The sequence below is a fragment of the Urocitellus parryii genome, chromosome 11, assembly GCF_045843805.1.
Source record: "Urocitellus parryii isolate mUroPar1 chromosome 11, mUroPar1.hap1, whole genome shotgun sequence".
In the NCBI taxonomy this organism is placed as follows: Eukaryota; Metazoa; Chordata; class Mammalia; order Rodentia; family Sciuridae; genus Urocitellus; species Urocitellus parryii.
Window position 1 is genome coordinate 104,381,235 of NC_135541.1, and position 26,669 is coordinate 104,407,903.

Below are 26,669 nucleotides of genomic sequence, written 5' to 3' on the forward strand. Positions count from 1 at the left end.
GTTGTTAAATACTGACCTTAGCATTTAAAATAAGACAAAACCCAGCTATTCATATAAGATTCACTATATGTAAATTAAGTATATTGTTTTCTAGGTCTTTTCTAAGTCTTTGCACTCATTTTTCATAAAATAAACTCTTTATCATTTGTGGTTAGCAAAATTTTCCTTTTATTTTATTGTGACTACTTATCTTTTTTTGTCTTACTCCCTCTATCTTTGTTTATGTCCCTTTCCTATTGTTTGTTTATTTTTCAGTTTCTGGCTAATTGCATTTAAGTTTTCTTTGCCCAGTTTTCCTCAGGTTTCCTCCCTCCTCCTCCCCTCCTCCTCGTCCCCCCTTCTTCCTCCCCCTCTTCTTCCTCCCCCCATCCCCCTCTCCCCCCCCTCCTTCTCTCCTCCTCCTTTTTTTTTTTTTTTTAATTTATTTTGTACTGGGGATTGAACCCAGAGGTCTTTTATCACTGAACCGCATTCCCAGCCTTTCTTAATTTTTATTTTGAGACAGGGTCTCACAAAGTTGTTTAGGACCTCACTAAGTCACTGAGACTGACTTTAAACTCCCAGTCTTCCTGCCTCCTGAGTCACAGGAATTACAGTCCTGTACCACCTCATTATTTTTAAGTTATATATAAGTTAGTTGTTGACATTACATTTTCCAATTTTGTAGACTTGTATTTTTTTCCAATATGTAGAGAGAATGAGTGTCAATATCATTGCCTTTTCTTCCCTAACTTCTCCCAAACAAAAATGTTGGGGTAATAAGGGTTTGTTTTGTTGTTGTTCCTCCAGATTTTTGCACATATATGGTGATAATTAGATTTCTAACTTTACTTTTTATTAATTAATTTTTTGTGTGTGGTTTTATGTTTCTTTTGCACATCACTTTCCTTGTTTTTTGGAATAGCTCCAGTGATTTTTTTTAACATATTTTTATTAATAGTTCAGATTGCTTAATTTCCATCTTGATTTCTTCCTTGACCCATTTATAATTTAGAAGAGTTTAATTAATAAACATTTTTGGGATAATGTAGTTTTATTTTTGTATTGATTTCAAGTCTAACTGTACTATAGTTAGAAAATATATCCTATATTATTTCAGTCCTTTGAAATTTGCTTCTTGATTTATGGCCCAAAATAGTCTGTTCTAATAAATGACTGGTATGCACTTGAAAAGAATATGTAGTTTGCAGTTTTGGTATGGTATGTGTATGTGTGTGTATGTAGTTGAGTTGATTTGTTTTCTGGTCAAGTCTTATATATCCTTCTTTGTCAAAAAATATTGTCTTCCTTTTTCTATTAGTTACTGAGCCAGTTTTGTTAAAACATTATCATGATTATAATCACATAGTTTTCTCTTTAATTCTGTCAACTTTTTCTTGATATGTTTTGCTTTATAATTAAATTTTATTTTCTTATCTAATATTTATTAATATGTTAATAAAGTGATATATTTGTATTATTCATCTGTTCTTCATTGATTGATTAATTGAGGGGCACTGTAAAAAACTCATAGTTTCCTGGATTTGGAATTAGGGAGTGGCACAATGGGGTAGATCTAGTGTAAGGTCTTTTTATTTATTTATTTAGTTAGTTGTAGTTGGACACAGTATCTTTATTTAATTTATTTATTTATATGTGGTGCTGAGGATTGAACCCAGGGCCTCACTCATGCTAGGTGAGCACTCTACCACTGAGCCACAACCCCAGCCCCTAGCATAAAGTCTTAAATGATATTGCAGTCAGATAGTGGCTCTGTGGGATCATCCTGATGACGTCTTTATTTAGAAGTGTAGGAAGATTTGAACAGCTGGGGCTCATTAAGCAGTTTACTGTGGTCTTTCCACAGTGGTGGCCTAACAGCTCCAGGATCCAAAGGTGTGGATCCGAGTAGGGAAAGACCTTGGAGGTCATTCTAGCACCTTTTGTAAACTGTCTTCAGAAGTTAGCATCATTTCTGCTCTTCTGTTTGTTACTAAAGGTCTGTCAGTATTCAAGAGGAGAGGATTGTGATTTTCCTTTCTAGAAACTTTTTAGCATTTTGTTTTCATTTTTAGTGCTTTTAAATTTCAACTATACTATGTTCAAATGTGAAGATAGATACATATATACATACACAGACACACACATACACCCCACCATATTTGGCATTCAGTGGACACTTTGAATCTGAAAATTTCTAACTTTCTTAGTTTACCTATGAAATTGTTATTCTATTATTACTTTGGTTCTCTATTCTCTTTGTAGACTTACTGTTGGGTAGCTGGTGGAACTTTTAGATCTATACTTCTGCTCTCTTGTTGCTATAATAAAATACCTGAGTCTGGGTAACTCATAAAGGAAAGATCATTTTGACTCACAATTGTGGAGGCTGGGAAGCCCAAGAGCATGGTAACAGCATTGGTACCAGTATTGGTGGGGACCTTCTTTGCTGCCACATAACATGGTGCAGAGGGCATCACATGGCAAGACAGTAAGTGAGCCAGAAAGAGATCACTTTTATAACAAAGCCACTCCTGAGATAATCCAGTATTTTGTTAATCTGAATGACCAGAGTCCTCATGACTCAATCACCTCTTGAAGGCCCCACCTTTTAAATACTATTAACACATGACTCTGGGGCCTACTGGGAACACGTTCAAATTACCATATCAGCCCTCCATAGCTTTTTTTTTTCCCCCCCTGTTCATATCTTTTGAGCTTGGTTAGGCTTAACTTCTCTGACTTATCTCTAAATATGAGGATAATAGTCCCCACCTCATTGGAATGTTGTGAGACTTAAACATATAAATACATATAAAGTGCTTAACAGTATTTTGTACATGGCAAGTAGACAGTAATCATTAACAACTGATTTCTTCATCTTTTCTTTTTTAACATTTTTTGCCCTTTTCTTGCCCAGTACTGCTGTTGTTAAACAAATGTTTTCCCTGATAAACTAGAACAGGGATAGCAAACTTCTTCTTTAAGGAGCCATATAATAAATATTTTAGGATTTTAGGGCCATATGGTTTATGATGCAAATATAGTTGGCTGTTGGTATCCTCAGGTTTGTAAATTCATGGATTCAGACAACTTTGAATCAAAATACTTGGGAAGGAAAAACTGCATGTATGTACTTTTTCCTTGTCATTATTCCCTAAACAGTGCAACTATTTATATAACAACTATCTATATAACATTTACAATTGTATCAGTATTTTTAAGTAATCTATAGATTTAAAGTATACAGAGCAATGTGCATAGTTTATATGGAAATATTATGCCATTTTATATAAAGGACTTGAGCACCTATTATGTGTTTTGCTGTATAAGGTAGGGGAATTATTCCCAGAACCAGTCCCACATTTATATAATAGAATGACTGTATGTCTGGTGCATTTCTTGATTTATACATTTTTTTTTCTTCCACCAAAATGTACCAATCTTGAGAGGATTAGAAACAAGAAGGGTATCATGGTGAAGAATCCATCAATGAAATATTACTTATATAATTTTATATTATAGGAGGTTGAATTTTCATTATATATACTATGAAGATGAGTGTTTTAGAAAGTTAAATCTTACTGTGATTTCTGTATTCACTCTCCTTTCCCCACAACATGCTATGAGCGCTTGTCATGGTTTTGTTTTGTTTTTTGGTGCTGAGGATCCAACACAGGGTTGTTTTTGTTTTTGTTTTTTTACAAATATTAGGCAAGTTCTCTAACATGAAGCTATACATACACCCAGCCCCATTTGTCAGTTTTAAAATATTAATGATATCTGTGAATATTTAAAGATAACAAACAATATTTTTAATAATCTATCCTTGATGTTCCTTAATGTAAAATCTCATTTGGAGTTATTGCTCCAAAATTCTGCACCACAACTGAATTTCTTTTAGTGAATTTTGTGTCGTAGGTTAAGTTGTGTGGGAAAAGCTTTTATCCTGTAATTCTTTAGTTTATGTATTTTTAAAATACAGAGACAACAAAAGAAGTAGTTTTGCTGAATAAAGAATGAAAAAGTAACTTTGACCATAATATTAAGAACCCAAGATTGACTTAAACAAAGCTTAATGTTTATTCCTGTCCTCCATATTTGTCAAGAAATCTTAACTAGAGTAAGAAGTTTTCTGGTGCTGTGTTGGGAATGCAGGGCACAAGAAATTTCCATAAAAAGGCATAGGATTTGTTTGGAAGGACATAGTGGTTTTTTAACTTGGCAGTAATGAGTTAGAACTAACTCCCTTTAGAAAGAAAAATAACTCCAGTTATTCTTATTGAGAATTGATGAGCCACGTGCTCATAAAGAATGATTTTATTCCTATATTTGCAAATGTGCTTATATGTATACATTCATAGACATTTTTTATGTGTACAGAAAATTTTCTATATATACAGAATCTGAAAAATGACTTTGGAACTTGTATGTTTTACCACTTGAGTTAAGGAACAGGGGCCAAATATTTTCTTGTTGCAGAATACCCAAAATAATTTGATCATCTCTGGGTTCTCTCCCTAATTTCTGTTGCCTAAGAAAAGCTGGAGCCATTTGAGGAATATAAATGAGCCTTGCTATACTAGGATTCCCTTTTGAAAGACATACTATTAAAAACAACAGCAGCCCCCAACTAAGAGACCTGGAAAAGAATAGAAGGATATTTCTGCATTAAATATATGCACTATTATTTAACTGTCAGCATTTTATTTTCGTGGAAATGAGGTAACCACCTAATACAAATGGCATTGGATTCATAATGTCCAACACAAACCTACTTTACCCTCCCCTCCCCTTTCTTTTTTTTTTTCCCTTTACATCTCTGTAATAAAATGTTGTTTGTCAGAGATTAGCTTTCTTCTCTTTTCACTGAGTAAGTGCTCTTTGGTTGATCTCATCTACTGCTATGGTTTTAATTGTACCATATTTTATAACAATGACTTCTGAGTCTGTGCCTCAAGCCCATTGATTTCTTTTTTTTTTTTTTTTTTAAAGAGAGAGTGAGAGAGAGAGGGGGACAGAGAATTTTTTAACATTTATTTATTTTTTCTTAGTTCTCAGCGGACACAACATCTTTGTTTGTATGTGGTGCTGAGGATCGAACCCGGGCCGCACACACTCTAGGCGAGTGCGCTACCGCTTGAGCCACATCCCCAGCCCCCCATTGATTTCTTCTTTGTGTCCAGACTTGGATTTTAAAATAGCCATCAGAATCCACTACATGCTTTTCCCTAGGAATCTTAGGCTTAATTTTCTCTAAGAAATCATGTAGTAGTCACTCATTGTGTCTGGTTCATTTTGCTGAGCATGTTTTTAGTATTTGTCCATGTACTTATCAAGAGTTCATTCCTTTTTATTACTGAATAGTATTCCATTAATTGGGTGTAGCACAATTTATTTACCCATTCACCTCTTGATGGATACTTGAGTTGTTTCTATTTTGCTATTGTGATCAAAAATTAGGGTTGAAGTTCTTCCGATCCACCTCCATCCTCAGCCAGTTCCAGCTTAACTTGTTTAAAATACTGTTTTTTACACCCTGAATTACTTTTGGCCTTCTATTAATGATCTATTGATGGTTAGCGGGTTCACCCAAACTTACTGACTTAAAATAAATTTATAAATCTTGAAGGCAGTGTATTACTTCATTTTCTCACAGTTTCTGTGGCTCAGAGTGGCTTAAATTCAAGGCTCTGGCTCATGATCTCATGAGGCTTAACTAAAAACCACAAGATGTGTTTCAGAGGTGGCTGGCTCACTCACATGGTTGACAGGTTGTTGCTGGCTATTGGTAGGAAGCTTCATTTTCTCTTCAGGTGGCTCCTGAAGGACTGGTTAAGTGTCTACGTGGCATGGTAATTTACTTCCCTCAAAGTGAATGATCCAGCAGATCACAACACAAGCCGCAAAACCTTTTAGGAGCTACATTTGGGAATTACATGCTTTTGTCACCTCCACCATATTATGTTGTTCACCCCATCCAATCTTGATTCAGTTTGAGAGGGAACTACACAAGGTGGAGGTTGAGACAATTGGGGACCATTTTGGAGGATGAATAATACAGTCCTTTTATTAAAAAATGAATGAGTATGTATGCATGGTTCTACTCATGGATGTAATTTGGTTCTACTGATCTGTTTTTCGTTATGCTAATATCATACTATATTTACCTTTATATAAATCTTGAAGGCAGTGTAATATTTTGTTCTTTTTCATAACATGTTGGTTATTCAGTTTCTTGCTTTTTGAGGTACTTTTTTATACAAAAGTCAGTCACTGTGTTAGTCGGCATTTCATTGTTGTGACCAGAATACCTGACATGAACCACTTAAAGAAAGAAAGATTTCTTTTGGCATATGGTTTCAGCCCATGGTCAGCTGGCTTCATCGTTTTGGGCCTGAAATGAGGTAGAGCATCATAGTAGAAGGGCATGGCAGAGGAAAGCTGCTCAGCTCATGACAACAAGTAAGGAAGGGGAGGGGCAGAGGCATACCAACAGGGGGTTGGTGTAGGCGGGGAGCTGGGGACAAGATATAGTCCCCAAGGGCATGTTCCCAGGAACCCACTCCCTTCTACCACCTCCCACTAGTCCACTCAAATTATAAATCCCTCTTATGGATGAGGTCAGAGTCCTCACAATCCAGTTACCGCCCATGAACCTCATCTCTGAACACTGATGCTTTTGAGGTCAGCTTTCGAAATGGGCTTTTGGGGGACAATCCAGGTATAAACCATAATTGTTACCTTGCAAGTTTCTACACAAAAAATGAAACCTGCTGATTGGGATTGCATGGAATTTGTAGGTCAACACAAAGAGAATTGACATCTTAACAATATAGGCATGTCTTAACATAATATGGCATATCTGTCTTTAGGTCTTTAATTTCTTTCAGCCTTGGTGTGTGTGTGTGTGTGTGTGTGTGTGTGTGTGTGTGCGCGCGCGCGCGCGCGCGCACACACACGCACACCTTGCCCATAGTTTGTTAAATTCATTTGTAAGTAGTTTATTTCTTATTGGATACTTTTGTAAATTATATTATTTTTTAATCTCATTTTTCAGTTCTTTGATATATAGATATTCAGTTGCTCTTTAATTTTTGTATCAACCTTTTATCCTGCAACTTTGCTAAATTCATTTATCAGTCTGACAACTTTTTTGTATATTCCTTAGAATTTTCAGCATACAGCATCATGTCATCTATGAATAAAGAACAATTTTACTTCTTCCTTTTGCATAGGCTAGAACCTATTTTGCCTGGTTTAGTGTGATATTGTGCTCCTCCCCGCCGCCCCCTTCCTTGTTGTCATGAGCTGAGCAGCTTTTCTCTGCCGTGCCCTTCTACTTTAGAATAGACATATGGAGTAAGAACCAAAAAAGCACTTGAAAAAAATCCATTCATTCCTGAGAACCTATATTAAAGATTAACACTCTTGAATGTAAGAATAGGGGCTGGGGTTGTAGTTCAGCCGTAGAGTGCTCACCTAGCACGTGGCTGAGTTCGATCCTCAACACCACATAAAAATAAATAAACTAGAGGTATTGTGTCCAATTTCAACTAAAAAAAAAAAAAAAGAAGGGGAGCATGAAGAAGACCTGAAACCTGTTTGAGTATAGTCAGATTAGAGTAACCTAAAATTCTAATAACTGCCTAGAATAGGTAAAGATTCTTAATCTAAAATCCCCAGCACTTGTATTAAACACACACACACACTTTTTTTTCCCCCTTAACCTCTGAATGAAATTTGATATTTCCTTTTATATTGAATGCAGGCAACAAACTACAGGAATAATATTAGCAGCAACTTTGTCACCAGTAAATCTTACTCTTAACTTTCCCTATATTCTTATTCAGAAGTTTGTTTCTTGAAGGGACATGTAGTTAGGTCTTGCTTTTTTATCTTGCCTTTGAATTGGGAGTGTTTAGATGGTTTGCATTGATGCAATTATGTATTTGGTTCTAGTCTTGTTTGCATTTTTTCTTACTTTGAATTGAAGTATTTTTAAGTTTCTTTTAATTTTTAAAATATTTTATTTCAGCTATTGAGTCATGTCTCTTATTTCTTTAATAGTTACATCATCTTATCTGCAAACAGGTTTAATTTTACTTCCTCATTACTTATTTGTATACATTTTGTTTCTTTCTCTTGCATAATTTCTCTGGCTAAAATTTCTAGTACTCCATTGAATATGAATGGTAAGAGTAGACACCTTAGTCTTGTTCCTGATCTTTGAGGAGTGCTTTCAGTTTTTCCCCATTCAGAATGATGTTGGCTCCAGGTTTGTCATATATGGCCTTTATTATGATGAGGTATGACCTATTTAAATTTCTCAGGACTTTTTAATCATGAAGGAATGTTGAATTTTATCACTTTTTCTACATATATTGAGATGATCATCTGATTTTTATCCTTGATTCTATTAAATGATGTATTATGTTTATTGATTTGCATATGTTGAACTAGCATCATTGGAATGAAACCAGCTTGATCTTTGTATATGATCTTTTTAATGTGCTGTTGAATTCAATTTACAAGTATTTTGTTGAATTTTTGCAACTGTATTCATTGGGGATATTATTGTATAGTTTTCTTGTTTCCTTGTCAGGTCTTGTTAGCAGAGTTATGCTGGCTTTGTAGAGCAAGTTTGTAAAGTTTCCTTCCCTTTCTGTTTTATGGAAGAGATTGAGGAGCATTGGTATTCATTCTTCTTTAAATTTTGGTAAAATTCAGCTGTGATGATGACATTTGGTCCTGGGCTTTTCCTTGGAGAATTTTTTATTACTGATTGAATCTTATTACTAGTTATTGGCTTATTTAGAGTTTTTTTTTTTTAATATCCTCTTGGTTTAATTTTGGTAGGTCACATGTGTCCAGAAATTTGACTCTTTTCTCTAGACTTTCCAATTTGTTCGCATAAAATTTAAGTGATTATTAAATCATTGAGATTTATTCTCATTCTCCATTTAAGTTTGCTGATGAATTTATTTCTTCTTTTTCTTTATTTTTAAGGAAGGAATCTAAAAAAAATCTTTATTTTACTTTGATTCCTGAAGAATATAGTCATTGTATTTATTTAGCTTTCTATATTGACTGTTTGTTTTTTCCATATCTTAAAGATGGTCCATTTTTTTCTGTCTTAATGGCTTTTCAAGAAGTCTGTATTTTTGTTTATCATCTTCTTTTTTCTTTTCACTTTTTTTTTAAATGCTGCTAGAATGGAACATGACCTCACATATGCTAAGCATGCACTGAGCCACACCTGCAGCTCATCAATCTCTATATTTTTAAAATTGAAATATAATTGTATCTACTTGTGGGGTACACTGTGGTGTTTTGGTATATGAACACATCATGGAATGATTAAATCAAGCTAATTAATATATCCATCACCTCACATACTTAATCAGAAGGCTTCAATTTCTGAGGCACATTTTTAAGTTTGAAGAGAGATCTTCTTTGTTTGTTTCATACTTTGGCAGACAGTGAACAGAAGCCTTAGAGTTGGTATGCTGATTCAAGGTTCACTGTCCTTGAAATTTGAGTAAATACTTCAGAAAATAGGTTCCTCACATCAGGATTGTTCTCAGTTACCCTTTCCAATGCAGTAAGCTACTGAACACTCACCCCAGCATAGCACTAAACATCCTCCTCTCTGGAGCAGGAGATTCTGCAGCTTCATCAAGAGGTCTGAGGCTCCATTGAGAATGATGCTAGCCTGAGGCTTAGCATAGATAGCTTTTACAATGTTGAGGTAAGTTCCTGTTATCCCGTTTTTCTAGTGTTTTGAACATAAAGGGATGCTGTACTTTGTCGAATGCTTAAACTGGTGCGGCCAATTTGGAAAGCAGTATGGAGATTCCTGGGAAAGCTGGGAATGGAACCACCATTCCACCCAGCTATTGCCCTTCTCGGACTATTCCCTAAAGACCTTAAAAGAGCGTACTACAGGGATACTGCCACATCGATGTTCATAGCAGCACAATTCACAATAGCTAGACTGTGGAACCAACCCAGATGCCCTTCAATAGATGAATGGATAAAAAAAATGTGGCATTTATACACCATGGAGTATTATGCAGCACTAAAAAATGACAAAATCATGGAATTTGCAGGGAAATGGATGGCACTATAGCAGATTATGCTTAGTGAAGCTAGCCAATCCCTAAAAAACAAATACCAAATGTCTTCTTTGATATAATGAGAGCAACTAAGAACAGAGCAGGGAGGAAGAGCAGGAAGAAAAGATCAACATTAAACAGGTACATTAGGTGGGAGGTAAAGGGAGAGAAAAGGGAAATTGCATGGTAATGGAGGGAGACCCTCATTGTTATACAAAATTACACATAAGAGATTGTGAGGGGAATGGGAAAATAAACAAGGAGAGAAATGAATTACAATAGATGGGGTAGAGAGAGAAGATGGGAGGGGAGGGGAGGGGGGATAGTAGAGGATAGGAAAGGTAGCAGAATACAACAGTTACTAATAGGGCATTATGTAAAAATGTGGATGTGTAACCCATGTGATTCTACAATCTGTATTTGGGGTAAAATTGGGAGTTCATAACCAACTTGAATCTAATGTATGAAATATGATATGTCAAGAGCTTTGTAATATTTTGAACAACCAATAAAAAAAGAAAAAAGAATCACATCCGATCCTCAAGACCCACAAGACTCCCATGTGATGAGGGGGTCCTTCTGGCTTTAAAAAAAAAAAAAAAAAAAAAAGAGGTCTGAGGCTGTACTGTCTGGGGTGAGTTTAATGCCTGATGTATAAAGTGTTATGATTTTTTCTTTTTCTTATATATGCCAAAGATTAACAGTGATTATATACTTTTCTTTTTGACTTTTTTTTTTTTTTTTGCAGGTGTGGGGGGGGGGGGATGGGGGGCGGTACCAGATTGAACCCTGGGGCTCTTAACCACTGAACAATATCTGCAGCCCTTTTTAGTTTCTATTTTGAGACGGGGCCTCACTAAGTTACTTAGGGCCTAAGTTGCTGCAGCTGGCTTTGAACTTGTGATCCTCTTGACTCAGCCTCCTGAGCTGCTGGGATTACAGGCATGCACCACCATGCGCTGCTTCTTTTTGACTTTTATTCAGGCATACATATTAGTTTAACTTTGTTCCTAACTAAACTTTGTTCTTTTCTAAACTTTTTATCTTAAACCACTATAAGATCTTTTTTTCTCTCTCTCTTTGATATCTTTTTTTAGGAATTTGATTATTATGGCCAAGTGTTCTAGCTGTTTACTATGGAATGAAAAGTGTGATCCTTGTTACTCCACCAAGGCCATTGGAAATTATTTACTGTCTTTTTAATCTTTTAGTATAGCCATGAAGATAAAAAAAATAAAGTTTATGTTCTTTTTATTTTCTGCAGCCTTTTGAGCCTTAAGTATATTATTAACACCTGCTGATAAATGTAACAGTTTCATCTGACCTATCGTATTTCTATCCTAATAATTTTCAAGATGACATTTTACATGGTTTAGCTATAATGTGATATAAAATTACTGTCTGATGTGCAGGCAAATAGCATATACTTTATATTAAAGCTCATGAGTGACTGTTTCATGAAAGTACATAGATGGTTTAAGTTATAGCTTTAAAAAGAATTGGATTCATGATTATAGTTATAACACAACTATTGGGTGTTTTGTTTTGTTTTGTTTTGTTGTGGTAGTGGGGATTGAACCCAGGTCCTTGCAAATGCTAGGCAAGCAGTTGACTGAGCTACATCCCCAGCCCTTTTACATTCTGAGACAGGACCTTGTTAAGTTGCCATGCTGGTCTTCAATTGGAATATTCCTGCCCCAGCTTCCCAAGTACCTACAATTATAGGTGTATATCACCACACCTGGCCTCAACTATTGGTCTTAATCCTTTTATTTTCTGGTCACTCTTAGAAGTAACATGAAGAGGTTTATAACTGATGCCTAAACAAAGATGATCTTCATGAATTAAAATGTCTGGCTATTGTTGTGAAAACCTAGCTAAAATCTACAAAAGTTCTTGAATGGTATTAAGGGGAAAAATAGCAAAACAAAACAAAATCACTGTTCTTAGCATATTTGTTAATTTTTAAAATTATTTGTGGGTTTTTTTTTTTTTCCAGATTGTCAGTATTTAAACAGACCACATCATGCGTGAGTACAAGCTAGTGGTCCTTGGTTCAGGAGGCGTGGGGAAGTCTGCTCTGGTAAGTTAGCCACCTAACTATAACCAATTAGTGTAATAAAAGCAGAAGTCTGGCATTTGCTTATTTTCATACTTAAAATCACAAAGGGGAAAAGGTGGCATATTTTACATACCTAGTATCTATCCAACAAGAGACAGGGAATTAACCAAAGATGTGTGGTTTAATATTGATTGGTCATATTTTTATTATTTTTTACTTACCAAACATTTATCAGATACTTTATATATTAAGCTCCAATTTCATGATTCAGAAATGAATATGATTGTTTTTATTTTTAAGAATTTACATCCAATTGGAGGAAATTGTTTATTAAAGATTGTAATGAAGTAAGTCCTCCTCTGGCTCCACCCCAAACTTATGTAGAATGAAAGTTTTATTTTGCATACATGCTTATTCACTCAGTAAATAATTATTGAGATTCCCACAGTGATCCTAACAGTAAACCAAAACAGTCACAGTCTCTCTTAGAACATTCATTAAAGATAATAAATACACAGTTAAACAAAGAGTTGCTTGATTATAGTTGTGGGAGAGGTGTTCTGAAATAAGAGTGTTAAAGGAGAGCATGTCATAAGTGTATCTAAACATTTGAACAACTGAGAGAAGGGTCAGTATAGTTGGAGCAGGAGTGAATAGGGAGGAGTGGAAGAAAATGAGGTAATAGGTAGGCAAAGGCCAGATCATGATTTGAAAACTGTATAAGAACTTGGAGTTTACTTTTGATAACAGTGAGAAGACATTGAAGACAGAGTTGTTTTTTTTTTTGGGGGGGGAAGGGCATTTATTTGAATGGATATGTTTGAATGAGTGCATTTTGACTGGTCAGCATAACTTTAAGGAGGTTCAGAATGGATATGGGATAAAATTGGAAACTAATTAAATATATTAAGTTATTGCTTACAAAGCTTGGATTGGAGCTATGGTGTGAAGAAAAGATACATAGATGATTTGAGTATTAAATAGGAGTAGAACTAACATAATTTTGTGCTGGATTGATATGAGAACTAGAAAAAAGAAATAGTCATGTTACATTTTAAGTTTGTGAGACGTTCAAGTAAATACATCAAATAAACAAATGGATCTTAAAAATAAGAGCTTAAAAAAAGAAGCCTATGCCGTATGCAGTGGCTCATGTCTGTAATTGAAGCAGCTCAGGAAGCTGAGGCAAGAGGATCATGAGTTCAAAGCCAGCCTCAGCAACTTAGCGAGGCCCTTAGCAACAAGCAAGAACCTGTCTCTGAATAAAGTATAAAAAGGGCTGGGAATATGGCTCAGAGGTTAAGCCCTCTTGTGTTCAATCCTTGGTACCAAAAAGAAAAAAAAAAAAAAAAAAAACCTTTGGGGTGCCATCAGTATATCAGCGTCATTTGATTTCTTGAGAATTACATTATTATTTGGAGTGTAAATTAGTACCTCTGTGGGAATGTTTTAGAATATTTATGTTTTCAAATGCACATGTAACTTTCAATTCAGAAATTTCTTTTATAGAAATTTATCTCACATAAGATTCACATAGACAAAATGATGTGTTCAAAGGTATCCATTGCAACACTCTTGATAATGACAAGCGTTTAGAAACTAAATGCCTACCTGTAAGGGATCTTTAAGTAAATTTTAATACATAGTCAGCATAGAATACCACCCACCAATTAAAGGAATGAAACAGCTCTTCATATACTGATTTGTAGTGATATCTAAAATGTATCATTTAGATAAGGAAAAATAAGAAGGTACCAAACAGCTTAGACTATCATTTAACAACAACAACAAAAAAAGGTAAAGGTTGAGGAGAGATACCTATATAATGTGTACGCTGTCTCTGCAAGATTACATAAACTATGGATAATATCAGTTACTTCTTAAGAATTGAATTGGGTAGTTGGGAACAGGGTGGTAGGTAGACTAAGATCTTTTTTTAAAATCCATGGGAGTGAATGAGGTTCTCTAGGGAGAGACCAGAGAGAGAAGAGCCCAGGACTAAGCTCTGTGTACTTCTCAAACTTTAGAGAATAGTAAGATTGTGGGAGCTAGTGTAGGAGCTTGTTCTGTACCTCAGTGTAAAAGAGTGTATCCTTACCTACTCAGAAGTCAAGATTGAAAAAAGGAAATAAATGATCTGGGAACACGGAGATAGTTAGATGTGATAAAAGCAGCAGCTTTAATTAAGTAGTGGTGCCATAACCATATTGAGGTGGGTTAAAGAGTAAATGAGGGACTGGAATTGTAGCTCAGTGGTAGAATGCTTACCTAGCACATGTGAGGCACTGGGTTTGACCCTCAGCACCACATATAAATAAATAAATGAATGAAGAAATAAATAAATAAATGGAATTGAGGTGTTGTGTCCATCTACAACTTCAAAAAAAATTTTTTTTAAGCAAATGAGAGGGGTCTAGGGGTAATCTTAGAGGTGGAACACTTGTCTAGCATGTGGGAGGCCCTGGGTTAAAGCCCTGGCAACTCCTCTATTTACCCCACCCCCACCCCGCAAAACTGAGAACTAGGAAATGAAACTACTATGCAGACAGCTAAAGAAATTTGACTATTACAGAGAAGAAAATATTCAGAAGCTGGCAGGATCATGAGGTTAAGGAAGGCTTATGTTTAATTTGGAGACTTGAGGTAGTAGAACATGTCTGCATATTTTTATGTTGGAGACAGTAATCCAGTCGAGAGGAAAATGATTACATAAGATCCAGAATGAAAGCCTATTCATTTTTAGAGGAGTAATGAAACTTTACTTTTAGAAGTAAGAAATGTGGGGTTGTTTTTCATTTTTGAAAGTCTCATTAATGTCTGACTTATAGAAGGGAGTTAGGTTTTCATGCCTTCTTTTTCCAGTTTCTTGAGTACCTCTTAATATCATTAGGAAAATAGTATGATCCTCAGGGACCCTTTCCCCTAGATCAATATTATTTAAATCATATCATACCAAAAAGATGAGGTGATCAAATTTTTTATAAAAATGATGATTAAAGTTGGTGGCACATTCTTGTAATACCAGCAGCTTTGGAGGCTGAGGCAGGAGGATCACAAGTTCGAAGCTAGCCTCAGCAACTTAGCAAGGCCCTAAGCATATTAGCAAAATCCTGTTTCAAAATAAAAGATTAAAATGGCCACTAGTTTCAATCCCCGGTAGCAAAAAAAAAAAAATTAAAAATGATGATTAATAGGGCTAGGGGTGTGGCTCAAGCAGTAGCGCGCTCGCCTGGCATGTGTGCAGCCCGGGTTTAATCCTCAGCACCACATACAAACAAAGATGATGTGTCCGCCAAAAACTAAAAAAAATAAATATTAAAATTCTCTTTCTCTCTCTCTTAAAAAAAAATGATGATTAATAATCATTTTTAGTGTGATTATATCTTGAATTCCCTTTGAATAATAGCAATTTAGGAAGAAAAAAATTCAAAGTTTACTATATTTCTCAAGCTCAAATAATGTAGAAAATATTTCTTTTGAGTAATTATAAATGACCTCAGTCTACATGTTTACCTTTGCTTTTAGGCAGTAGTATACCAGACCTGTTTTAAAGCTGCCTAGAATATATCTCACAACCATCTTCTCTACTCCTTTTCATTTACTGAATGATAAAATGTGTTGTTGCTAGAATGTGCTTATAGAAATTTTAGAGATAAAATACCATAGTCACCCCTTATCTGCAGGGGATAGGTTCCAAATCTCCCAAGGGATGTCAGATAGTACTGAATCCAACATTTATACTATGTTTTTCCCTGTACCTGCATGGCTATGATAATGTTTGTTATAAATTAGGCACAGTAAGAGATTAAGAACAATAACTGCTGTAAAGCATACAATTGTGTTTTTTTTTTCTTTTATTAAGTAGAGAAACTTCACTTTTTTACTTTAGAGAAACACTTTGCAGCTTTTCTTTGGTACATCCTAATTGCAGATATCACTACTTTTATGCTTTGGGGCTTTTATTAAATAAAACGGGTCATTTGAACACAAGTGCTATGATACTTCAGCAGCTGATCTGATAACTTACATGGCTACAAAGTAACTACGAATGGGAAGATAGGATATTCAGTGTAGATACAGTGGGCAAAGGGATGATTCATGTCTTGTGTGGAACACAGCAATATGACATGAGACTTCAGCACACTATTCAGAATGGCGTGATGTTTAAAACTTATGAATTATTTATTTCTGTGATTTTTCCATTTAATGTTTTTGGGTCATGATTGACTATAGGAAACTGCTGTTGTAGTAATAAAAAACCAGAGATAAGGGAGGACTACTGTAGATAATGTCTGAATAAGATGAGTAGGCAGTGTTTTCCAATAGGAAGATTAGTACTTTGGAATCAGGAAGATTGTACGTTTGAGTCTCTACTAGTAAATGGGAAAAATAACTATTTGGGAGTGAATGTAAACTTGGGTATTATAAATTTAAAGTGACTAGCCTAGAACATAAAAGATATTCAATAAATTTATATTCCCTTTTCTTTTTCCCCATATTGGTATGACTTAAAGATTTAGAACCATTCTCTGTCTTTTGAGAAAAAGGGATGAAAGTTATTTAATTACATAAAGAGGTAATAGGTTAAATATTGAATTTTAATTTTTTAATAATTAGAATCTTATTTATATCATCTGTTTTGAAACTAAATATAGTTAATTGTTTAGCAGTGTAATAGTTGCAGCAATATTGTTGAAATTTTAACTTGACCATCTTTTTTTAATAAGTGTACTCTTAGTTATGTATCCATCCTTATAGTGGAAAATAATAATTATACTTTGTGTATTTACCCAGAATTTTAACATAATTTCATTTAATATTTAGAACTTTGTGAGGTTAATTAATATTCAAGGAAGTTTAATATTTCTTCCAAGCCCTTAATTTTTCTGTTTCCATTCCCTCAGACAGTTCAGTTTGTTCAGGGAATTTTTGTTGAAAAATATGACCCGACGATAGAGGATTCCTACAGAAAGGTAAAATGTGAAACTCTGTATGCATGCTTATGAGTATTTTATTATGACTTTAAAACTTGATCCATGAAATTGCTTTTTTTAAAGATTGAAGAATTATAGAAATGTGCTATGTCTGTTTTTAAGTTTCACCTAGTAAATATTTCTTACAGAGTTGCTTACATATAGAGCGTGTCATGTTCTGTTATTGATTAATAATTTGTTCTTTACTGTATACATTTTCCTAGTGGGAATTTTTTTTTTAAGTTGGCAAAAACTGCATAAAATAGTAGGTATATTTTCAGCTTTTATGCTTAAAGTTATTCAGTGAGTGAAAGTTTTGATGTTTTGTTTAGTTATATTTTTAAAAAATTTTACTATTAGACGTTCAAAAATTACAATCTGTTTGATACTAGAATGGGATACATGTCATAATTTGTCAAAACCATAGGTTGTATAATATCAAAAGCAGTCTGTATATAAAATGTGGGCTCCTAATGATAATGATGTATCCATGTAAATTCATCAGTTGTGACGATGTGCCTATCTGGCCCAGGATGTTGACAGTAGAAAGAGGCTATGCTTGATGTAGGCAGCAAGAATATAGGAAATCTCTGTATCTTCACCTCAGTTTTGCAGTGAATCTAAAACTGCTCTTAAATAAAGTCTGTTTTTAAAAGGGAAAAAAAATCTGATTGTTGATCATGACAAGAGCAATAATAATAATCTATTATAAGACTACCTAGAGTTGTGGGAATTTTTATAATTTTATTTTCGAGGTATATTGAGGGGAGACAGCAAAGATATATATGTATACCTGTCCCCCAAAAAGATTAAACCTGTCTTTTAACAAATAGAAAAGGATTGCTTTGTTAAGTGTTTTTAGAATTTATCTTTAATAGTACTGTAACTTTTGTTGAATTAAGTTCATCTGGCAGAGTAATTTCAGTGTCTTCAAATTGAGAAGAAAACTGCTCTAGATACACGGTAAAACTATAGACCTGATTCATTATTCACTAAATATGCCTGGGTGCAGATTGTGCAAGTTACTTACTTGCCCCATGCGTTCCTTTACTGAAATTTCCCAAAATAAGTTGCTAGTTAAATCTTTATCCACAAAGCAAGGTCTGTACTTAGAATGCTGAACGACTTTCTTAGTTCCTTGTTTATTAAAACTTTTCCACACAGTTGATTGTTGATACTTTCTTTAGGCCAACCTCCTCCTCTTTTATAAGACAGACAACCTCCTCCTCTTTTTTATAATGGAATTCAGAATATGAAAATGGGAAAATGGAATTCAGAATATGAAATTTCACCTTAACAGTGTTTTTCTAATGAAGAGACCTTCTTCAAGTCTTGAGGAATTCTTAAATTCAGTGCTATTTAACTCTTCTGAGTTTGCCTTTTATCTTAGATTTTGTAAATACCTTAGTAAAATTTTAGGAACTTGAATATAATGAGTTTGCAAATTTCCTTTTTTTTTTTAATTTGTTCTTTTTAGATATACTTGATGCAAATTTTCTTTACCTCAAAATCTCATTCATTTTGAGCCATTTAATGATACTTTATTTTCTCTGAATGTGAATATTCACACTATATGCATTTTTTCTGTTAGAACTGTATTTGTTTGCAGTTTTTTTTTTTTTAATTCCAAAATATACCATTTTCCTAAGAACAAATAAACATCATTATCATGGTCAGAAAATATCCACACTTAATATTAACCATTTTGCCTTCTGTAATGTTAACAGAATGTGCTTTAAGACCCCTGTTCCTTATATGGTACCAAATGTAATCCCAACCAATATAGCACACTGCTGGAAAAATGCTTTGTAGTTGTTAGTTGGTACTTTGGGTGAAGGGGTGGAAGAAAAATAAAATGAACTTTTGATGTTACTTTTTAACTTTTTCTTCTTTTTACTACCAACAGCAAGTTGAAGTAGATTGCCAACAGTGTATGCTGGAAATCCTGGACACAGCAGGAACAGTAAGGACTCCCCCCTCCCCCAAGCATATTCTAATTTGAGAGCAGGATTTTCTCATCTGAATAGAAAGTAATCATTCTGATTTTTTTTTTTTTTGAGAGAGAGAGGGAATTCTCTGAATGTAGGGCTTCTTAAATTTTCTTAGCTATATAAAATAATTTGTGATGTCCATAATGCCCACATAGTATGATTAAATTGCATTTTGAGTTCACCTGCAGAATATGTGTTTTGACTCTCCTCTCCTTGTATTGAAGTGAGGAGTATGTTATCAGTGCTTTAAAAAAAAAAAAAAACAAATATTATTTTAAATCAAAATTTTAGTTAAGGTAGGCATTTCCCTTCCTGGCCCTACCTCCCATGCACACTATTAACGATTCAATGAATCCAGCCTCCTACAACTTCTCAAATACTGTATATGTTTTCCTTCAGGCCTGTGCATTTGCTATTCCCTTTGCCTAGGACACTCTTTCTTCTTATATCTGAAAGAGCTTACTTCCTCACCTTTGTGACCTTCTTCATGTTACCTGTTAGCCCTTTCCTTTAGTACATGACCTTGCATTCCTACTCTCTAGAAAAACTCCTTGTCCCCCTCCCCAGCTTTATTTTTCTCTGTGACATTTATTACCATCTGGTGTACTTGATACTTTTTAAATTTTTATTTGTTTGTTTGTTTGTATGTTTAGTCATCTCTTAAGACTCCTCCAGAGATTTTTGCTTCTCATTTACCAACATATCCTAGGATTGCAACAATGTCTGTCATGTAGAGGGCTCTCTATGGACAGTTGTTCAATGAGTTAATCTGCTAGACTGTCCTTAGGAAGGAGGTTAGGATTCTCAGTGGGAAGTAATACCAACCATAGCAGTTCTATAAGGACTTTTGATTAATAAGTAACAGAGACCATGATCTAAAGAGAATATGGTAGGGATAGTAATGCTAGAATTTATAACAAAGTATTAATGAAAATCCAGAAAAAAACTTTTTACATCTTTCCCAGAAGATGCACCGATGGCAGTGTAGGAAGTTCAATCATAGTCCTGTGACAGCACAGACACTTGGAATAGAATTGAGTGCATCAGACTGGGTGGAACTAGAAATATTTCAGAATGTAGTAGACAAAATAGCGAGTGTAATCATGGGAAACCAGCAAGCCAAGGAAGCAAAAAGCTCACAGAATCTTATAGCCTTATGTTTAATGCTTCCAGAGATAGGAAGATCCAAAATCTTTAGTAATGAAGACCCAACATATATGCATTTTTAATATTCTGCTCTATGTACCTTAATTTTATAAGACTCTGTCTTATTTAATATATATAATTAACATAAAGCAACTATTGTTACCAAAAAATAAGTGGATTTAAAATTGAAACAAAAGTAATTTTAATTTGATATGACTATAGCTGGGTGACTAAATGTTACCAACTAATGAATCTAACTGAAGGAGATAATCACTATTGTCATATCTTTTCAAAAGGTTTGAAATGAGGAGGGTAATAAAAATACGTAAATGACTCTTATAAAAAGAGTAGGACTGGGGAGTGTCGCTTAGGAGTAGAGTATTGCCCTGAGTTTTAGCTCCAGTACCACCAAAACCAGATAAAAGTGATAAAATTTGCCACTAGAGATATTGAGACTATGCTGGATGACTAAGTTATAGTTTAGTAGTCTATTTGTGCCTCAGATTTTTTTCTACTTGAGTAGCAGTTTTACTATAAATTTTCCAAACAGTAAACTCAATAGGATTTGCATATGCAAAAAAGAATTTCTTTTTCCTAAAAAGCAGATGGAGGTAGTTTAGAATTCCTTCTACTTGGGAGGGAGAGATAAGAGGATTATAAGTTCAGGGCCAGTCTGGACAGCATGTTTAGAACCCATCTCAAAAAAAAAAAAAAAAAAAAAAAGACTTCTAATTCTATAGTTTGTTGTCATTGTTTCTAGTCCCTAAGTAGGGAACAGGAGCATTTACCTCAGAATTGCTAGAAATATGTATTATGTTTTCTGTCATGAAAGCATGTTATTAAAAATGTGCAAGCTCACTTTTGATTGTTCTGTTTGAATATTCCAGTTTATAATCAAAAATTATATGTTTATAATTGGATTTTTTTTTAATTATAGGAGCAGTTTACAGCGATGAGGGATTTATATATGAAGAATGGCCAAGGATTCGCACTAGTATATTCTATTACAGCTCAGTCCACATTTAATGACTTACAGGACTTGAGGGAACAGATTTTACGGGTTAAGGATACAGAAGATGTAAGTATTTTTCTTTTATATGCTGCCATCTCTCTGTGGCCAAATAAGGTGTCTGATTTTTCATCAGTAGCTGATTTGGAAGGAATCTACCACATGCCAAGAAGAGCCCCTATGACCAAAATAAATTTTAACTTTCAAAATTAACCTACAAATAATATGCTGAGATGTTTAGAAAATGAGGATAAAGAACTTGTACTGTGTGGAATAAAAAGTATAGTGGAGGAAGAAGAGAAGTTAAAAGTAATTCATAGAGTGGGTCTCAAGTTGAGCTTTATTATGTCAAAAATAGGGTTCAAGAAACATGTTTCTAGTTCTAAAATTCTGTTTGTATAGTTTTTATTTACATGCACTTTTCCCCTTTGAATTATGTTAAAGATTTTAATTAACTGGATTTTAGAAGTTTTTAGTTTTGCTTTAGAAATCAAGAATAGCATTTTGTTGGTGGTGTGTATCTTTTTTTCTTTTGCAAAAGTAAAATATATATTTTACTTGTTTACTGTTGTTATGAGATAGAGAATTTGTTTTCAGTAGTATAAATTAGGTATAAATTTTCAGTTGTACCTTTCTGTCTCTGTGTCTTCTCTAATTCTCAGAGAAAACAGAACCTTAACCTTGGTAATGTTATAGGTGGGAGAGACGCCATATGTCTCATGACCACTCATAACCTAATGAATAGTTTTTTTTGTTTCCCATGACTGATTTATCTAAGAGAGTTCTGTTTTCATAGGCAATGAGCTCTGGTAATGTTAATCCCTTTACCCCATGTAATAAAAGAAAAAAGATGGAGCTGTAGAGCCTAGTGCATTTAGTCTGACTGTTGACAATTACCTATTAGGTAGAAGGTCCACTGTGTCTCTTAAATTCTTTCTTTTGTATAGTGTCCATCAACTCGCAAAGACTGTTCTTTGAACACCTTCACTGAGGAAGTTAATAGCATGTTAGTTACTTTTTTACTGGAAGTAGGAAGTTGTAGGTAGATATAGCCTAGCATCTATGATATAGAGGAAAATGGAAAACATAATTGCAACAGACACTAGTATGGCAGTATGTAAAAAAGTGGATGTGGAACCGATGTGAATCTGCAATATGTATATGGGGTAAAAATGGGAGTTCATAATCTGCTTGAATCAAATGTATGAAATATGATATGTCAAGAGCTTTGTAATGTTTTGAACAACTAATAATAAAAAAATTAAAAAAGAAATAAGGACCAAAAAAAGAAAACATAATTGCTTTGTGGCTTTATTTTTATTGTTAATACACCACTTTAGCACTTGAATAATCTTCAAATCTAGATGTCAAATGTAGAAGTAGAAGCTATTACTATGTTGGTCTTGTCACTACTTTTAGCATTTATTAGACCTGTTTGATGAAGCATTTAAGTTACATAGACCTAGTGCATACATTCTTCTCTAGTGCAGAAGGTTCCTTTTCCTTCAGACTTTTCTACTTCAAATTCAGCTATATACAGTAGTCCCCATGAGAATTTGGGGATATATTCTTAAAGTAACTTAACATATGAATCTAATAGGATCTCTTCCATTTTTTTTATCTTTTCCCTCTCGTTCTATTTTCTGCTCCTCCACCCAAACATACAAAGATACTATAGAGTACCATTTTTTAAGAAATTGGTGAAGTTCAAACACATTTCATTTGATGGCAGGTAATTGCTTATTTATAAAGAGGCTAAATAATGAGTATGTTGTTGCTCATTTCTTTTTTCCTTCCTACAGGTTCCAATGATTTTGGTTGGCAATAAATGTGATCTGGAAGATGAGCGAGTAGTTGGCAAAGAACAGGGCCAGAATTTAGCAAGACAGTGGTGTAACTGTGCCTTTTTAGAATCTTCTGCAAAGTCAAAGATCAACGTTAATGAGGTAACTACAACTGCTGGACAGCACAAACATATGCCTTTCTAGTTTTCTTTAACAACCATCTTTTTTTTTTTTTTTTTAAGAAAAAATTTTGGAGCGATAATGATTGCATCACTTTATAGAAAATACCAAGTAATTCCTAGCAACTATATTTCTTAGCTTGCATAAGGTCACTTTGATAGCAGTAATGAGGATACTTAAGTTTATCTTATTGTCAAAAAGGCTGTTAAAATTAAAGAATATGTATGAAGATCTGTTAAGCCTTTAAATAATATGTCAGAAAGTGGTGTGTGAAAATTGTCACAATACCCTTATTTGTAACAATTATCTATCCAGATGCATGTAAATAGACTATAAAGTCAAGTAGGATAGTACAAAATCAAAGTTGTTATAATGAACCTTCACTACCACAGAAAGAGGTTAGTACCTTTGTGAATACCTCAGAATTTGATGCTTTGCCTTTAGTGCATGCAGAAAAGTGGGGAATCTATGAGGATGGACATGTCACTAGAATTTACTGTCCTTTATGCCTGATACAGCAAGTGCACAAGGCTCTTTTTGGTTCCTGAATTAAGGACTCTGCTTTCTTGAATATAACTGTGGGCTAGAGTGCTTTAGCAAGTAAGCTATGTGCCTAGGTGCCTGGCTCTTTATAAAGGACCAACTTTACTGATTCCCTGAGAAAATCAGTACAATTCTCAACTAATCTCCATTAATCAAACAAAAACTTAAGTAATTCCATTTGCTTGTCTTAACTTTACCATAAACATTTTTAAAACAGCAACAACAGAGCGTCCTCCTTTCCTTTCCTTTCTTGTTTGCTTGCCATTTGTAGCATCACAGTTAGTCAGAATTCAGATCACTTAAAACACAGACTAACAATAAGAGAACGTGCCAAGCAAGGTGGCATACGCCTGTAATCCCAGTGACTTGGTAGGCTGAGACAGGAGGATTTAGTTCAAAGCCAGCCTCAGCCACTAAGCAAGGCACCAAGCAACTCAGTGAGACCCTGTTTCTAAATGAAATACAAAATAGGACTGGGGATGTGGCTCAGTAGTTGAGTGCCCCTGAGTTCAACTCCTGGTAACAAAACAAAACAAAACAAAAGAGTAAGAGAAGGTATTATCTGAGTTCTGTGTTTTTGCTTGCTGTTTCTCTCCCTGGTCTGTGATTCTTGAAGTCACTTTTTTTTTTTTTTTTTTTTACTAATATTATACTTCTAGACTACTATCTGACTTTCAAAGCAACAAAATTACTTTAAATACCTGGCAGGGAAAAAAATTTCAACATACTCACCTGTTTCTTAAAATAATTAAGAATGCCAGCTGGGTGTGGTGGTACATACCTGTAATCCCAGTGACTTGGAAGGCTAAGTAGGAGAATCACAAATTCAAGGCCAATCTTGACAATTTAATGAGACCATGTCTAAAAATAAAAAGGGTTGGGGATATTGCTTAGTAGCAGAGCACCCCAGGTCTAATCCCAGTACTGAAAAAGAAGAAGAAAAGGCAAGCTTGCTTTTTTAGATGAAACCTTTTTTTTTTTTTTTTTTTTTTTTTTTTTTTTTTTGAGACAGGGTCTCACTAATTTGCCCAGGTTGGCCTTAAATTTGCAATCCTCCTGCCTCAGCCTCCTGCGTCACTGGGATTATAGGCATTTGCTACTACACCTGGCAGGTGAAACCATTTTTAATGAGTATGAAAACAAGAAAGTTTTAAGTTCCATTTATTCAGCAAATATTTATTGAATACCTACTGTGTTCTTGGCACAAGGGTAGGCACCTAGGTAATAGTCATCCAGACTGACACTATTCCCACCCTTAAGAAGTTTACCTCCTAGTAAGGGGAACAAGTCCTGCTGAGTTCTTCAACGACAGATGTTTCTTATTCATTGCCAAGTAAATGAAAGGAAATTTGATAATATATCCAGCTTTAACTTTCTGTACTATAGAATTATAATTTCCTAAAGGTTATTTTGAAAAATGTAGTATGATAAAATTCTAACTTTTATTGCAATTTTATGTAAAAGAAAGAAAAAGTAACTTTGATAAATAACACATTAAGACTGGTAAATTTACTTGGTTAGTGAAACAGTGGTATAAGGTCAACTTTTGTAGGATTGTTGGTGTAAGGATCCATTCCTTACTGTCCCTGACCTTACCCTACCCTCACTGGTTCCCACCCCCAACTTCATTGAGTTCTGGTGCTTAGTTGGGCCAGGGTCCAGCACACAGGGCCTCTTCCGGTGAGAGCCACAGTACAGAGGGGAACTGTTCCTCATCTTTTGTCATTGCATGCAGTTTCAACATAGCAAACTTTCACAGCAGTCTTGTTAAAGTCAACCCTTGAAATGAAGGTTTATAAAACAAAGGTCAAAAACCAATAAAACAAAATAAAAGGCACTAGCCATTTTATAAGAATTTTTACTTTTTTTGAAAAAATTTAAACTTTATGCTAGAAATTCTTGTGAGTATAATTTGGGATGTCTGTCTCTCTCTCTCTCTCTCTCTCTCTCTCTCTCTCTCTCTCTCTCTCTCGTTTCTCTCGTTTCTCTCGTTTCTCTCTTCATATCCTAATAATCCAGCAACAGGATTCCTTTGATAGTTCATAGTTTCTCAGATGGCTTAAGCTGTCTTTTAAATGTTTGTATGATTCCAAATGCCTGAAGATAGAAGGATAATACTTTCATAAGATTCAACTCTTGGCCTTAACTAGACAAGGACATACTGCTTGGCTAAGCTCTCTAATTTTCTGATTTTTTTAAAACTCTTTTCCACACCACTTTTTGTGTTCTAAATGTAGTATGTAGCTATTCCCGAACCACATCAATCCTAATCAAGAATTAATTGTTCTTTGCTGAAGCTGGAGTAATAATTGGAATCAAGACGTCCCAATTTAGGAATGGGAGAGGGATTGAGAAACTTTATTCTGTGTTCCCTTTAGATTTAGTTCAGAGAGATGAGGAAGAACCTAGGCTGGGGACTTTCAGCATTTCTAACCAAATATTATAGTTCGAACTTGTCCTCATCACTGAACCATCTGCTGCTGTGAGGTAGGCAATGTTTTCCAAAGAAATAACTTAAAATAATACTACAAAAATTAGTTACCTTTGTGTATAATATGTGCCAGAGACTGGAAATTGACTGGCATGAAGAACCTGAAATAGAAACTACACATATGTTTAATAACTTAATGTTGTGGTTTACCATTTTATTAATTTTCATATTATAGTTTACACTTGAGCCTCAGGAACTAATGAGAGCTCATTCATGGCTTATGCATGTTAAGTTCTTGAAGGCTTCGGAGTTGAAAACAGTTTGAATTTTGGAGTTGTAAAATCAACTACCATTTTATTCATCAATTCTGTGTTTTTCTTAGAAATAAAATAATAGTTAAGTGGTTTCAAGAAGATGGGAGTGGGGAGGATGGAGCAGAAAAAAAGAATATGA

The 26,669-nt window shown here is 34.5% G+C and overlaps 1 protein-coding gene across 13 annotated transcripts in view; it reads left to right on the forward strand.

The window, feature by feature from the left end:
- Positions 1-26,669, forward strand: part of Rap1a (RAP1A, member of RAS oncogene family) — an 88,653-nt gene that overhangs the window by 55,241 nt on the left and 6,743 nt on the right. For 9 of the 13 annotated variants that reach the window (XM_026394128.2, XM_026394130.2, XM_077791152.1 and 6 more), the window contains 5 exons: positions 12,097-12,180; positions 17,064-17,132; positions 19,039-19,095; positions 21,207-21,347; positions 23,081-23,224. In XM_026394128.2, coding sequence (XP_026249913.1) covers positions 12,124-12,180; positions 17,064-17,132; positions 19,039-19,095; positions 21,207-21,347; positions 23,081-23,224 — 468 coding nt within the window. In that variant the 5' untranslated portion in view covers positions 12,097-12,123. Of the gene's footprint in view, positions 1-12,096; positions 12,181-17,063; positions 17,133-19,038; positions 19,096-21,206; positions 21,348-23,080; positions 23,225-26,163; positions 26,273-26,669 lie in introns of all 13 variants that reach the window. The other 4 variants (XM_077791157.1, XM_077791158.1, XM_077791159.1 and 1 more) reach the window with 2 other exon arrangements.